This window comes from Phaseolus vulgaris, chromosome 2, assembly GCF_000499845.2.
Source record: "Phaseolus vulgaris cultivar G19833 chromosome 2, P. vulgaris v2.0, whole genome shotgun sequence".
NCBI lineage: Eukaryota > Viridiplantae > Streptophyta > Magnoliopsida > Fabales > Fabaceae > Phaseolus > Phaseolus vulgaris.
Window position 1 is genome coordinate 46,286,693 of NC_023758.2, and position 16,949 is coordinate 46,303,641.

General features: G+C 35.1%; 3 protein-coding genes across 3 annotated transcripts; 2 read left to right on the top strand and 1 right to left on the bottom strand.

Annotated features, from left to right (window-relative positions):
* The first annotated feature begins 274 nt into the window (after nt 1-274).
* LOC137812682 (respiratory burst oxidase homolog protein A-like) lies at nt 275-10,079 on the top strand. The gene is made up of 14 exons (XM_068614834.1): nt 275-1,460; nt 1,672-1,831; nt 2,099-2,147; nt 2,716-2,829; nt 4,470-4,895; nt 6,349-6,735; nt 6,835-6,930; nt 7,222-7,337; nt 7,717-7,884; nt 7,990-8,149; nt 8,342-8,542; nt 8,678-8,806; nt 8,931-9,009; nt 9,197-10,079. The coding sequence occupies exons 1-14, from the start codon at nt 815-817 to the stop codon at nt 9,304-9,306; spliced, it is 2,841 nt and encodes a 946-aa protein (XP_068470935.1). The 5' UTR covers nt 275-814; the 3' UTR covers nt 9,307-10,079.
* A 1,170-nt stretch (nt 10,080-11,249) lies between these two features.
* Nucleotides 11,250-12,816, top strand: LOC137812683 (late embryogenesis abundant protein At1g64065-like). The gene has a single exon (XM_068614835.1). It carries the CDS (start codon nt 11,962-11,964, stop codon nt 12,631-12,633), a length of 672 nt encoding a protein of 223 aa, XP_068470936.1. The 5' UTR covers nt 11,250-11,961; the 3' UTR covers nt 12,634-12,816.
* Nucleotides 12,817-14,601: 1,785 nt separating this feature from the next.
* On the bottom strand, nt 14,602-16,881 carry LOC137812686 (probable membrane-associated kinase regulator 2). Its single transcript, XM_068614839.1, has 2 exons — nt 15,708-16,881; nt 14,602-15,290 (listed from the first exon to the last, which is right to left on the bottom strand). The coding sequence occupies exons 1-2, from the start codon at nt 16,813-16,815 to the stop codon at nt 15,196-15,198; spliced, it is 1,203 nt and encodes a 400-aa protein (XP_068470940.1). The 5' UTR covers nt 16,816-16,881; the 3' UTR covers nt 14,602-15,195.
* Nucleotides 16,882-16,949: the final 68 nt, after the last annotated feature.

The following is a 16,949-nucleotide window of genomic DNA, read 5'->3' on the forward strand; positions in this document are numbered from 1 at the left end:
AATGGAAGAAACAAACCAATAAAAAGAGCTTTGATAAAAAAAATCCAAAAATTACTATAAAAAACAGTAAAAAAATAATATAAAAATTATTAATATAGTAACTATACTCATAAATAATTATCCCTCTATTTCTTAGTAACCCAAAGAGGAAAGTAAGAGAAATGGATAGTGGGTGGAGTTGACAAAAGTGAGCCCTGCCGTCGCCTCAGAAGCTGTGGAATGAGAGGTCCCAGTGGCGTAAAATAGAGATATTCCCTTTCGTTTTCCAACCCACCACAGCACACAGCACAGGGTCACTTCCACACACTCTCCCTCTACTCCTTCTCTAGTCTTCAACCAAGCCACTCCAACCGCGTCATGCCACACAAACCACACCCACATTTAGCTACGAAATCCTACACCAATATAAAAACCCAACAACACTTTTTTTTCTTGCATATATAATTATTTTACTATACTTTAGAAACATTCCATCAATTTCTGTTCCTCCTTAATCCCAAGTATTATATTGGTTCCCCTCCCATTAACAAATACAATTCATCATATTCTTCTCTCCTGCAAAACCCTTCTTCTCTCCTTTCTTTGCGTTCACGCGTTCACGTCCTTGTCTCATATATTATCAACGCGTTCTTCTTTCTTCTTCTGCTTCTTCTGCTTCTTCTCTCTATTTCCTCTTCAAAACTCAACTTACCATAATCCACTTTCCAAAACACACTCACGCAAGACTAATTCAGCTTCACTTTCGTTTCGAATATAAAAACAAAGATACTTATACGCTCAACCGTACATTTATTTCTGTCATTCTGTCTAATCAATGAGTGCTATTCCGAGGCACGAGCGCCGATGGGCTTCTGACACTGTTCCTGGAAGAGCGACTGCCAGCGCCGGGACTTCGCCGGGAACTGAGTCCAACTCCGCCGCTGAGGAGTTCGTGGAGGTTACGCTTGATCTTCAAGACGATGACACCATCGTTCTTCGGAGCGTCGAGCCAGCCTCCGTTATTAACATCGACGACAGCGTCGCTGGCAGCGGATACGAGACTCCGGCGTCGGTGACGCGGTCGCCGACGATCCGGCGGAGCTCGTCGCGAGGCTTCCGGCAGTTCTCGCAGGAGCTGAAGGCGGAGGCGGTGGCGAAGGCGAAGCAGTTCTCGCATGAGCTGAAATCCGAGCTGCGGCGGTTCTCGTGGAGCCACAGCCAGGCTTCGCGCGCGCTCTCGTCTTCCTCAGCTGCGAACGGCGCCGGAGGCGGATTCGAAACGGCGCTGGCCGCTCGCGCTCTCAGGAGGCAACGCGCGCAGCTTGATCGCACGCGTTCCGGTGCGCACAAAGCGCTTCGCGGTCTGAAATTTATCAGTCGCAAATCTAATGGTGTCGATGCGTGGAACGAGGTGCAGAGCAACTTCGATAGACTCTCTAAGGATGGTTTTCTCTGTCGCGCCGATTTTGCACAATGCATAGGTCTGTTTCTTTTTCGAATCTCGCATTGTTTGTTTAAATCGCTTGATTAGTTATTCTACAGAGTTTTCCCTTTCCTCCCGGTTTCATTGCATTGAATTTTCTCTACTTGTTTAGATCTTTCATCTTTTGCATTTATACTCTTTCTTCCGGTTACTACTGGTTTTTTTTTTTTGTTAGCTCAGAGAGTTGTACTTTTTTTTTATCACTGTAGGTATGAAGGATTCGAAGGAATTTGCTCTGGAACTGTTTGATGCTCTGAGTCGTAAACGAAGGATGAAAATTGACAATATCAACAGGGATGAACTGTTCGAATTCTGGTCGCAAATTACCGATCAAAGTTTCGACTCACGACTTCAGATCTTCTTCGACATGTAATTATTCGATCATTATTGTTGTAATTGCTGTTCACTTTAATTAATTAGTGATAAATAATCTTCCTCTGTTTACTTTCCGATATTTAATTAGGCCCACGACACCTAATGACAAATTAAGCTCAGCATTGTTAAATGTCATCGCATATTTGATTTAATATTTAAATGTCCGTCAAAGCGTTGATGATTTCTTTGCTTGTAAGTGGTAATGCAATTATGATCATTACGTGCTTTGTATTTTAAAATATATCTTGGTAATATTCACAGGGTGGACAAGAACGAGGATGGGAGAATCACAGAAGAAGAAGTGAAAGAGGTACAGAAGACTTTAGTTTTATATTCCGAAATCCAAACTGAAACTAAATCTTTCATATTTGTTTATAACTGAAATTTTATTTTAATACCCTTTTTTTATTAAAGTGTTATTCTTCTTCATGTTGTTGTGAACGTAATACGTTGCTTACATATGGTGTCCACTTGAGGTTTAATAATCAACATTAGGCTGGATTGGTTGAACTTAATTTAATCGTTACTAATTAACTGCTTCCAATATTCAATGTTCCTACTTATAACGTTTCCCATGTTCTAGAACGTAATATTAATTAGTTGGTGCATATTCAAGAGTTAGTGAACTATGTCTTACTTTTTCGGCTTTTGTCACACATATTGCGCTTTCATTTTTCTTATTTTACCAAATTCTTGGAATTTATAATGAAGACGTTTTCAGTGGAGTTGGTGGGGGTATTCGTGTCATTTCAAGTTAAAGTTTTTTCTCTTTTGTCCCCAATATTGTTGTTTTCTTACACGTAATGTTTAGTCAAAACTCAAAAGTTTTTACATTAAATTTTTTATTAACCAATTCGTGTCGCAACTATTGATTACAGATCATCCTGTTAAGCGCTTCTGCAAATAGGTTGTCCAGATTGAAGGAACAGGCCGAAGAATATGCAGCTCTGATCATGGAAGAGTTAGACCCCGAAGGACTTGGCTACATCGAGGTCGGAAATCTTTATTATAATAAGTATATTCTAGTTTTATCAACACATGCATATTTACAATCAAAATAGTGTGTCATATTATTATTCTTTTTCGTAAAAAACATAGAAATGATTATTGGTTGCGTGGTAAAGGGGAATAATTCTTTACTCAATAAATAAAAATAATGGTGGCTTAGTACATTACTCAGACTTGGTTTGTGGTTTACATTATTGTTTTATATAATTTCCATAAAACTACTAAAATAGAAAACACAAGTTTTTCTTTTCCTTGAAATCTAAGGTTTTCTTGACATATTACGGCAACAATTGCTCTCGCAATTCCAAATATAATAAAAGTATTCCTTATTGTTATCTTTAATATAAATTCTTAGAAACAGAAATAAGCAAATGATATGGTAACAATTTTTGTAATTATAAGCAGAAAAATAAAATAAAATAAAATAAAATATTAAATTAAACAGCTCATACATTTTACAGTCAAATCTGTTTGAAACGAGTATCTTTAAAATATATTAAATAAAATAAGTTAAGTCATTAATTAATAAAATATTGGATGTTTATAAAAACAAACACCTATATACATTTTTTAAACCCTTGTTTGTTTAGCCGTCTTACATAGGTTTGTGCCCATTAGTCAACAGATGAGCTAAATTGTGAATTAGCAAATCACCCGACATTTAGAAAAAAAAACATATTATTAGTAGTAGACTAATAGGGTGTACTCAACATGCAATCTCATTTCTTCTTCCTTTTGCCGTGTCAACAAATTTAAGTAAACTCAATTAGAGACTACTTTAAATGTACGTGATATAATTAAGCCGTTATCTCTAATAACTCAGTTTCTTAATAGATTATTACAATGACCTGATTATTTCTTTGGCCAACATAACTTGTTTAGAAGATATTCGTTATCATTTTCGGTAGTGCTGGTATGTCTTCAGAGTTATGGAAAAATCGAAAGAGTGGATGGGATTGTAGTTATTGCATGCTGATCCTAGATACAGTGCTATTCACATTTTTCTTCCACTTAAAGTATCTATCTCAAAATAATTTTATGAAAAAGGCAAAGATTAGGAAGAGAAAAGATAAAGATGTGAAATAACGGAGAGATAAAAAGTACAAAAACTATCGTAAAATGTTGGGGAAAGAGTACGATTCTTGGTATCCACACACAAAAAAGAGTATTATTCTTGTTCATAGAGTAATTTTATTTTTCTGTCATTCCCTTCTCATCGGTGAGCTTAAAACAACGCGTTAAGGAGGTAAATTAAGAAAAGGATCGATGCTATTAGCCTTTGCTGATTTATATCGTGGGCGAAAGAGCGGAAGGGGAGATCTCACCGGCTAACAGCATTATTGACACTGTGAATCATATTCATGCCGAGTGGTTTTTCTGAGGTACATTTTTCATCATGCTTCAGTTCCCAAGTGGTCTTTCTGCTTCTTCGCCGGTTAAGCATAGACTTACCACAGAACATATATTAATTAATGGGGTTTATTCATGACGTATCCACGCGTGATGAGTTCTATTTCTCTTGTGATGCTAATAATTATGTATGCTGCTGCATGCTGAAATATTTTTACACGATTCAACTTTTGATTGTTGTACGGCATTTTGGATGGTCACTATGTCATCGCAGCTATGGCAACTGGAGACGCTTCTTTTACAAAAGGACACGTATCTCAACTACAGTCAAGCTCTAAGTTACACAAGCCAAGCTCTGAGCCAGAACCTACACGGGTTAAGGAAGAGAAGTCCAATACGTAGAATGAGCCGTAGAGTGATTTACTATTTGCAAGAGAATTGGAAGAGACTTTGGGTTTTAACATTGTGGGCTTGCATAATGACTGGGCTGTTCACGTGGAAGTTTATCCAATACAAGCAGAAAGATGCATTTCATATCATGGGTTACTGTCTTCCCGTGGCTAAAGGTGGGGCTGAGACTCTAAAGTTCAACATGGCCCTTATACTCTTTCCCGTGTGCAGAAACACCATAACTTGGCTCAGGTCTACAACCAAGCTGGGCTATGCTGTACCTTTTGATGACAACATCAACTTTCACAAGGTACGCAGTGCTTATATTTTTTACAACTCTCTTTTAGAAAACAACCAATGCTTTGTTTTAGAAGAGAATTGACAAAAACCATTTTTTTCCATAATTTAATGCCACCCCGGTGTCATTGGTTCATTGGGTGAATTGAGTTTGATTTGATACATTCAATTAAAATTAGAATAATTTATTAACTTTAAACTACATGAATTCAACTCTACTCAATTAACGAAACATATAAAAAAATTATATGAATAATAATTTATAAATATTATGAGTGAATATTTTATTATTATATGTAAATATTTTATTTTTTTATATATTCATTGAGTTGATAAATAATTTTATTTTATTATTTTGATATCTTAGTATTTCAAAAACTATTGTATATATCTTTGATATAAGTAGTGTTATTTTATAATAATTAGGAAACGCTGAAAAAGTTAATTTTAACTTTCTTAGAGTTAAATAAGTGAAAATATTTTTTAATTGTTTGATCTGATAACTCAATTTAATCAAACCCACTTGATTGTATGGAGATTCTAAATAGAAATGACAAACTTAATTTTAATTGATTTAAATTGAAAATTAAACTTAAATTTAATCCAACTCGATCTACTTAAACCCTAAACTACTAACACTGCACTAAATCTTGAGTATTTTATTTTTTTTTTCAAAAAGGAAATAGCTTTTGTCACTTAAAAAATATGCTAATTTTTTAGATGAAAGAGAAAGAGAGAAAAGAAAAAATTATATATATGATAACTGTAATTTCAAATTCATATTTTGATGCAAACATCATATTTGTTCTTTTTTTTTTCCTATTTCGAAGATTTATTCATACATTATTTGGAAGTTTAAAACATGTAATGACGAGTGGTAAAATTAATGGTTAACCTCCGGTATTAAGTGAAAACAATTGACAATTATCATAAAACATAAGTTAAAGCGTGCATATAAAAAATAAAATATTTTTAATATGTTTAAATTGTATTTCAGCTGCATCTATTTTAAATGTATATTAATTTTAATATTTTAAATTAAAAATTACTTCGTTTTAATACTATTTATTTTGAATTCCTTATAACTGAGGGACATATATTATTGATAAACACATTTAAATCAATAGATATATTTCATATTTGAATGAAAACACTAAATTGTGCGAGTGATATAATTTCTCTTAAACCAATAGATATATTTAATATATTATTGATAAATGAATACTGAAACTATATTAAATCTTATATTGGCCTACTGAATGCGAATGAAATTATATTAAAAAAGTAATGATCATACATAAAAAATTAAAGTACAAAAGTAAAAAAAAAAGAGAGAAACACTTCTGTCACAAATAAAAAAGATAACAAACTTAATAATTTATGTACACTGATAGTTCGGTACATGATTTCCAGTTTTACTTATTGATTCTTATATGATTTCCAGTTTTACTTACTGATTCTTACAGACAATTGCTGGGGCCATTGTAATTGGTATTATACTTCATGCCGGAGATCACCTTGCTTGTGATTTTCCGAGACTTGTAAGTACGTCTGAAGACAATTATAAAAGGTATTTGAGAGGTGTATTTGGTGATCATAAACCCAGTTACGTAGACCTAATTAAAGGCGTCGAGGGCGTGACTGGAATTTTGATGGTGATTTTTATGATAATAGCATTTACACTTGCAACCAAATGGTTCCGGAGAAATCTCATTAAGCTGCCTAAACCATTTAGTAGGCTCACTGGCTTCAATGCCTTCTGGTATTCACATCATCTGTTTGTCATTGTCTACGTCCTTCTCATCGTCCACGGAATAAAACTTTACCTCGTGCATAAATGGTACCATAAAACGGTATGCAATTTTTAGTATCATATTTCAATTATTTAGGATATCTTTAAAATGCTTGGTTTACCGGTGATTAGTTACTTACGTATTGATTTCCGTTTTCAGACATGGATGTATCTTGCGGTTCCAGTTTTACTTTATACGTCCGAGAGAATACTCAGACTATTTCGTTCTGGTTTGTATACAGTCCGTCTTGGAAAGGTTAGCAGATTAAGTGAACCGATAGTTAGGCTCTAAAACTAGTTTTCAACTTCATAACAGATATGGTTTTATTACTTGTCTCAACTACTCTTGGGTACAATTGGTCTGGGCTAAATGTGAGCATCCGGACTCTAGATTCATAACAAGTAAACTAAAAACTGCGTGGACCTTCCAAATCTAAAAAACTACGCTAACTCTGTGACTTCACATAAATTATAGTCATATAAATTGAACAGCATGCTAACATCTTTTTCTCCCTCTTTCTTTGGTTTTAAAATGGAAAATATTTAGGTTGCCATATATCCTGGAAATGTTCTCACATTGCAAATGTCAAAGCCTCCTCAGTTTCGTTACAAGAGCGGACAATACATGTTTGTACAGTGTCCTGCTGTTTCTCCTTTTGAATGGTAAGTTGCATTTTAATTTTGAACACAAATATGTTTCATGTTGCGGTTTTACAATTTACCTTATGCTTGCTAATTGAGACACTATTTGTAGCATGTGTACTGAATTGAAAGAAAGAAATATGGAAAACGATACGAAGTTTGGAAAATTAACTTTCCTCTGCATTTTTAGTATCCACAAAACAGAGATCGAACCGGTAGTACTTTTTCCCCTCATGATCAGACATATTGAACAAGAAAATAAGGGAAAAGTAAACTGATATCGCAGTTTATGGGCTATTAGGAGTCTCGATTTTGTTTCAGAGTGAAACTTGTGCAATTTTTTGCTCAGCAAGTATCGGTGGTATCTAACAGTAACATGGGGCAATATTTTATCTGTCAGGCATCCGTTCTCTATTACCTCAGCCCCTGGCGACGACTACCTGAGTGTTCATATTCGGCAACTGGGTGATTGGACACAGGAGCTTAAAAGGGTGTTCTCTGAGGCCTGCGAGACTCCTGTACCTGGGAAGAGTGGGCTTCTCAGGGCCGATGAAACCACTAAGAAAAGGTACATGTTGCGCTTGCCATTTTTTGTTGTTGCTTTCTTATTTTCTCAGGGCTGATGAAATAATTTATATATAATTCCAAACCTACTTGCTAACCATTGATACAGTTTGCCGAAGTTAAAGATCGATGGACCTTACGGTGCACCGGCACAAGATTATAAAAAATATGATGTTCTGTTACTAGTCGGTCTCGGGATAGGAGCAACACCTTTCATCAGCATTCTAAAAGATCTTCTCAACAACATCATCAAAATGGAGGAAATGGCGGTGAGTTCCAGCGGTACATACTATTAGCTAATGAACATTAATACCACAAAGAGTTACATATTCATGTTTTACATAGCTAACTCTGACGTGTTATTTGTCGCATACAAATTGTTATGCTCATGAATATTATTTGAACATCTGTACGCAAATTTAGTACCACAAAATATAACAACCAAGGTTACTTTTATTCAGGATTCAATCTCTGATATAAGTAGAGGTTCAGACCTTAGTGCTGGGAGTACCACTGACTCACCATCTCTCAATAAAATTGCGCCTAAACGGAAGAAAACACTGAAGACCACCAACGCTTATTTTTACTGGGTTACAAGAGAGCAAGGCTCTTTTGATTGGTTCAAAGGAGTCATGAATGAAGTAGCAGAGCTTGATCAAAGGGTATTTGTTTTTGCAAAAGATGTATTTCTTATTTATGCTTCCTCCCGAAGAATTTTTAGTATTCCTTGCCCCTGCCACAGAGATGAATAATTTTTTTTGCAATGGCTAATGCTTAACATCAAATTTGGACTTCAGGGTGTCATTGAGATGCACAACTACTTGACTAGCGTATACGAGGAAGGGGATGCTAGATCCGCCCTCATCACCATGGTACAAGCACTCAACCATGCCAAAAACGGAGTTGACATTGTTTCTGGAACGACAGTAAGCCTTCGCGTTTTGTTATTTTTATGTATTATACGCCATGGTTAGCATTGAGCCCCATTTTAATGTCAAAATCGGAGTGAGTAAATTTAAAACCTCGCTTACTTTGAATTCCAACTACCAGGTGCGAACTCATTTTGCTAGGCCTAACTGGAAGAAGGTTTTCTCTAAAATGTGCTCCAAGCACTGTAATGGACGAATAGGTCAGTTAGTCTCGATCAAGCATATAAAGTATCTCACCTTTATAACGTATCTTTATCAAGCATATAACGCAGTTTTATTTATGTCTCACTTTTTTTTATCTTCTTTTATACACGTATCTGAAAAATATTGCTTTAATATTCTTCTTTTTTCCTTTACTGACATTATGGTTATCATGATTCGGATCAGGGGTATTTTATTGTGGTGCACCAGTTTTGGCCAAAGAACTAAGCAAGCTCTGCTTCGAGTTCAATGAAAAGGGTCCAACAAAATTTGAGTTCCACAAGGAGCACTTTTAAGGAATTTGGACGGAGCACTCCCAACTGTACTTAAAGTTAACAGGGTCACGTCACAACTTAAACCAGTCATTTTAGTAACTTGGCGTGCTCATATTATATGATTATATTCAACAAGTAAAACCTTTTTGTATAGATGTGAAGCACTGTACATAGAGCCACCAAGATTGCTTGGCATTTCAGTATACTTGTGGCCACATAACTAAAGAGATAAGCGCAGTGGTACTGTCCACCACCTAGAGTGCGATACAACTACGCTGGAGATGTTGACCTGATAGTGGAGCCACTTCGACTATTAGCAGAAAGATTCACTGTGAATTGGATATGGACATTTTTGAAAAAGATAATAGGAGGTAAAGGCACTAAAGAATGTGGCTGGGATGGCTTTTTAAGAGTAACTTTCTCATTTTTCCTTCCAGGAATTCTTGAAAACTCAGAGTGAACCAAATGACTCACCTCTGCTTCTGCATGGATCCTAACGGGGAGAGGGGGATTATACATACCTATGTAAATGAAACCGGTATAGTGTTTTCATTTTTCAAAGTGACCAATAGTTTTAACCTTTACTTATTTATTTCATTATGTACATTCAGTAAAACTATTGGTGCGTGAACACTACAGTATTGAGCCACAATTAAATTTTATTGTGCTCATCTGGTCAATTCATATTAAACTATCTGCTCATACCAGATCAAAAGTATATTAATATTAAGAACTTGCTTCCAAGCTGGCTTTTCACGAGCCACCTATTTGAAAAGTTCTTCAGCAAGGTTCCATTCGGGTATAATTTTTTCCTTTCAATTTTTCGCCTAAGACTTTGAAAATGAATTAAACACGTCCTCGATATACTACTTTAATCCACGTTTGACAAGGATGTGCGTGAAATATAGTCCAGATATTTATTCTCTTCTGCATAATGGAGAAGGGGCTTGTTCATCGTCAGCTGAAATGAAGTTGTAAATATACAACTTTATGCGCATTTAAAATATACAATAAATTTACATTACAATTTACTATTTTTTTTCTCTACAAAAACTTAACGTATATTCAGTAAGAATTATTGGTTGATTATTTTCTGATTTGCATGTCAGACTTCATGCAATTGACCGCGGAAGGCGCGGCGCATGTAGAGGATCTAGAGTATGAATAAATACATCTTTATTTAGAACCAACCAAGAAGCGTATTATACAGGAAATGGACAACTGATAAAAATTGGACTCTTTCTTCCTGCACCTCCATAGGTTCTTCTTCTCCTGTCACTCTTATATACAACATGAAAATACATTTTTATCTTTTTTGTGTCATTCCAATAGAGTAGCTTCCAGATTATGTAATCCGGACATATATTAGAAAAAAGACTTTCAGATTATGTAATCTGGAAGCTAAAAAAGACTTCCTGATTACATAATCCAGAAACTAGTCATTTCTGAAAAAAACTTCTGGATTATGTAATCCAAAAACTAATTACGAATTTTAAAAAAAAACTTTCAAATTATATAATCTGAAATATTACAGAGGGGTATTTTCAGAAATATGAAAATTTATGGAGGTGAGAGAAGAATAATAGAGGTGCAGGAAGAAACAGCCTAAAAATAGCCCTATACGTCAGGTCTTGTGTAAAATGCCAGCCCAATGGGCCAAAATGGTTCAGTGGCACCAACTTTTTGTGAATTTAAAGGGAAAAAGCAAATAAGCAAATGAAAATCCCTCTGAAGAACGATTTATCATGTCTCTTTGACCGATTCACCATACAAGGGAAAATAGATGGATAAAATGGTGGGAACTGCCAACATTAGAATCCTGAGGGTTGAGTTTGATAACTTTAATTTTAATAAACTTCCCTTTCGAATAGTTAAAATTATTTTCCAAATGCTAAGCCGGGTCTTCATGACCAAATCAAAACATATTTAATCGCACATTCTCCACGGCGAAAATCGACAAGGTAGTGGAATGAAACTTGGCCTAATTTTTTATTTTCTTACAACCCATTCGCTGACCCAATATTCTGCATTGCTGCATTTCATATTCCTTCTAATGAGGCCGGATTTGTCTTTTCCCCCACTCCTATTTCTAGAATCCTTCAAAGTCACTACTCTTGAATCATCATCTCCATTTTTTATTCCATAAATCAAATCCCATTTAATCATTCTTTACCTTCAATTTAAGAAAGTCCCCATTTAGTCAACGGTCAAGCCGTGCAAATACTGGAAACGCGTACACGAAAATATCACCCATAACTCCTTAATGCTCAATACCTTAAGGTCAACACAACTAGCCTTTTTTTTCTCTTTACTATTTCTGCTCAATACAATATTTTCAGCCTAAAAATTCAAATTAATTGCACAAAATACTAAGATTTATTCATCTCTTATCAGATCGGGAGACCCAACTCCTACATACCATCATAAACAATGAGATTTTATTAGTATTCTAGACAAAAAGTTATATTTAATAACTCAATTTCTCTTGTCAATTACATCGCAGGTGCAGAAGACAGAGTTATCGCTATCAACGTAGAATCAACCATTTGAAGACATTTCATAATGGAAATTGATCTAAGTACCCACCACCCATTTACTAATAAGCAATAATGTATAGTAGCAAAAAGAAGACAATCCCATACCAAGTTAAATTCCCACAACCTTCACAAATCAGGCATGGCTCAGCAGAGTCCTGATCAGCATATCAAGCCCTTGGCACCATTCATATCATCAACCCACTTCAACACACTAGAAGATCAAGACCACATATTCGAACAGAGAAAAAACATTCGTCTGAGAAAGTTTATCCTGTGCTGCGGTTGTGCCACTGCAATTGCTGTGTTACTTGTGGTCATAGTACTGGTCTTGGGCTTCACCGTTTACAATGTCAAAGACCCCGAGGTGAGGATGAACGGGGTTACCCTTATCAGTGGAACTTTCGCCAGCAATTCCACTGAGAACGTTACACTTCTTGCTGATATATCTGTGAAGAATCCAAACGCTTTTACCTTCAGATTTGGAAACGCCAGCACTGATGTTTACTATAATGGGGAGGGAATAGGGGAGGGTGAATCTCCATCGGGGAAAGCCAAGGCCAGAAGGACCATAAGGGTCAACACCACCATGGAGATTATGTCAAAGAAGCTTTTGGCGAATCCATTTTTGGATACTGATCTAAAGGATCATGCTTTGAATATCAGCAGCTATACCAGGATCCATGGTAAGGTCAAAATACTTAACATTTTTCCGAGGAAAGTTGCGATTGAGATCAACTGCACAATTACATACAACATCACCTCTGGGTTGATTACAAATGGTGACAATTGTCTTGGAAACGTGGATCTTTAGGTTGTTGTTGTAATCTTAATTCTTTGTCAAATTAGTTATGATAGTTGTTGTGTCATGTAGTGAAAAATAGCTAGTGTTCGTAGGTTGTTCAAATTAGACCAGAGATGTTTCATCTACAGTTGAATTTTTCGCACTTTAATTGTATCTGGTTATGGATATATGATTTGTGTTTTCTATTAACAACCTATGGCATGCTAAATGTTGTTAACTGTTACTCCTACTCTTTTCTACAAAGCATTTTGAGAACTTTTTCAAGATTATTTTTGTAATTTTTTTCTTCCAAAGTACTTATTGCTTTGATTACTTTTTAAAAATAAATGTCTTTAACAGAGATACACTATTCGTATTTTAAAAGAGATTACGAGGATATAATTTCAATAATTAAAAGGTATAAATTTTGACAACTTGTTATATTATTAATTAAATTTTATGAATTCAAATAATTCTTATAATATTTTTTTTCTATTTTTTATGAAATTAAACTAAATTGACAACGTTGAAAATAATGAGAAGAAATTAAAAACCATTTGTAAAAGTTCAACTAATTAAGTTAAAGATTCTTTTTACATTTTTTTTATAATATTTAATTATTAAGATCAGAGAAACATTATATCAAGTGAGTTAAAAGTTTTATCAAAACTTATTATCTTCCTACTAGTTCACAAATAATTGAGTCCTAATTGAAGGAAATTTCTTCTGTATGAAATATATATATATATATAGGTTTCAATTAAAAATAAATTTTTAACTAATTATATCTCATTTAATGACATTATCTTAAAAAATCCTTTGACTTAAATTTTATTTTCAAACATCTCTTCTATTAATATCAATTTTTAAAAAACGGTAGTTAAGAAAAAATGTTTAGTTTTGAAAATAAAAGTAGTGAAATTAAATACATCTAACTGATTTTTTAATTGGTGTGAATTTTTTATATATATTATTAATGTTATTAATATAAAAAAATTATTAAATAAAAACCAATTTTAAAGACAAATAATAGTTAGATTAAATTATAAACCATTTTAGAGATTAAAAGTATTATTGATTTCTAAATTAGTTTATATTATTTATAAGTAATTTTTAAATTGATATCTAATTAGTTACCAAAATTTTAACTACTAATTTTTTAATTATAAATTTGGTAAAAAAATCTTAATAGCTAATTAGATACTAATTTAAAAATTATTTATCAATAATAGAAACTAATTTAAAAATCAATAATTTTTTAGTTTATAAAATATTTCTAATTTATATAACAATTAATTATTTTTTATTTTTAAAATTGATTTTTATTTAATAATTTTATTGTAGTTAATGAATTTTCTTAGATAAGTGTTTGCTTTGGTTATTGCTTTTACTCTTGGACTACGAAGAAGTATTAACTGATATTATTAGTAACAATTAATTAACTTTTTAAATTTGGTTTTGGATTATTTTCATATTTAACTAAAATTTAGCCCATATTTTCCTTTGCACTTTTCCAAGTCAATCTTTAGTGTTATGAAGAGTTCTTAATTGCTTTGATGGTTACTGCAATGGGGAGTTATTATAACAAGACAAGATCTTATTGTCTCGTGTGACTGGAAAGAATCCACTAATGAATGGGGAGTTATTATAACAGTGAAAATTTACTGCAACAAATTTAATTACTGATTATCTTTCTAATCAATAAAGAACTTTATCATGAATTTAACTCTTGTATTTCAATAATTGCCAAATAACCAAGGACGTAGTCTATAAATAAGAACTTAAAAGACAAAGGAAATCATTTTAAGATTAATAAAAGTTCTGGTAGTTTCCTATTTTGAGAGTTTCACATTTATCTTACTTAGGGTTTAAAACGTTATTAGTGAAAGTGATTAAAAAACCCAACCTATTGAATGATGAGGCAGATTATTCCCAAAACGAAAAGGGACAGAGCTTCACCCATTCCGATACCTGAAAGGCATGAGAGAAACCATGGCATGCACGCTCAAATCAAAGACTTTTTCTTTCACACACACACAACACAACACAAACATAAACCTCTTCTCTTCACTTGTCCCTTTCACTCTCATTTTTGGTGTTACACATTAAATACTCACTTCTGTCTCACTCAGTAACACCTTTCCTTCTCTTCACCCAAAACAATATCTCACTTTCACTGCTCATGTCCCAATCTTTCCCACTTCTCTCACCGCATTTTCCGTCGTCTCCACTAACTATGCATCATACTGCAAATTATTAAACCCCTTCACTTTATCATACCTACACACCAATCATTTATTACTTCAACAACATTTTTGTTTCTTCTTGTTTTTCTTTAATCGACAACCACCAACCCAGGTTCCCGAGGACAACACCCTAACGCCACAATCACCCTAATTTTTCACTTCCATTACACTGTTCATTCAAGAGTCCTGCCTCTGTAGGTACCATACACATCAAAATATCAAAAGATCCCATTCTTCTTTCACTCTCTCAGAAAGACCACTTTTACAATATACATAAATACACATGCATAAATTACTACGAAAACTGAGCCAAAATAACTGCTATTCATTATAACTATTCTCAAAGCTACTTCTCAGTCGTAGATTCTTCAGATAACTCAGGAGATGATACCTCGGGCAATGCTTCGTTCGCAGATCGTGGCATCTCAGAACTCTCGCATTCTGCATATATCAACCATCAACAAACTCCATAAGTCAATTCAAATTTTACTTTATATGTTCACACTTTTAAAAGGGTCACTGATAAGACTTTGATTTTGATTAAAGATGATGTTAAAAAACTCAAATAAAATGATTGTTTATTTAATGACTTGTTATCATTATTACAGGGCTCTAACTTCTCTTTCATCTTATTTTTATCTTGTTTTTTCAAGTGGATTTGAAATTACTGACACTCAGTCAAAGAATAATTCCTTCCAGATACAGATAATTTCTGAACAACTGTTTTCAACATATGCAGTTCCAGAAATCAACTTCTTACCGTAACTTACAATAGAGTGTATTTTCAACATTTTTCAATAATAATAAAAAATAAAAATGGTCCCACAAAGGGGAAAAGAAAACAAAATAGTAACTTACCAGTAGAAGCTGCATTGAAGGACCTCTTACAATGCAAAATAGCACCCTGAATCCAATCATGCTGCTGCAACAGCGAATCATCACGCCGTTTCGAAGACTCCAACGGCTGCGGCGGCGGCGGCGCCGCCGAACGACCCTTGCCTAAGTGTTTGCGTAGGCCCGCAGGCAGAGAAACATTCCCCTGCTTCTGCCCCTTCACGCTGGCGGTTCCCTCAGTCTGAGAACCCTCATCCTCCGTCGGAGATTTCTCCGGCACCGTAGAACACGGGGGCGCAGACTCCGGCGAAGCGACATCAACCTGGTCGGAAAACCTGATCTTCTCGGCGTACCTTTTGGAAACCCTGACGTAGAGAGGCTTGACCATCTTCAAATACTTTGGCATTGAGCGCTTGTCTTCAGCAGGAGAAGAAGGCAGGTGCGTCTGGGTGTGTGACGGTTCAGTTTCTTCTGCGTTTGGAGTGTGCGAGGGTTTGGCTCGGGAGCTGTTATCTCTGGTGAAGAAGGAGACGATGGGAACCTCGTCGGCCTTGAAGTTGACGGTGAAAAGCTTTCTCTGGCGGGGCTTCTTGGGGTGGGTGTTGGGCTTGGGCTTCTTGAGGCCCAACATGAAGACGCGGAACTTGGTGGCGGATTTGAAGAAGGAGGCGGTGAAGTGAGGCTTGGAGTTAGGTTGGGAGTTGAGAAGAAGGTTTCCCTTGAAGATTAGATGGTGAGAGGGAGAGAGGGAAATGGTAGGGTGGTCGGAGGAAGCTGAAGGAGAAAGCGTGAAGTTGAACTCTTTCTCAGAGCCTGAGTCCGAGTCTGAGTCTGAGTCTGCTTCTGATTGGTTGCTATGATCTTGGTGGTGGTTTTCAGCTGCATTGGTGTCGTCTTGGGAATCGTCTTCGTCGGTCAAGGCCAACTCTAAGTCGAAGAAATGGTCGTTTGCGGTGGCAGGGGCGGTGGCAGCAGCCTTCCAGTATTTGAGGAAGTTGAAGGGTTCCATGGCTGGAGAGTGTTTGAGAGAGTGTTGGAAAGAAAGAGAGTGTTTGAGAGAAGAGAGAATGAGAAGAGAAAAGGAATGGGTTTTATTTTGTGTTGTCAGTTTGGTTGATTGCAGGTGAGTCATGCCATGTGAGAGAAGTCAGGCATATTAGCATACTATGTATGTATTGGAGAGGATAGTGGGTGAGACACTCAGACTCACCCAGAGAGTTTTTATAAAAAGAAAATATATTTTTTCAATTTTCCAACCTCATTTAT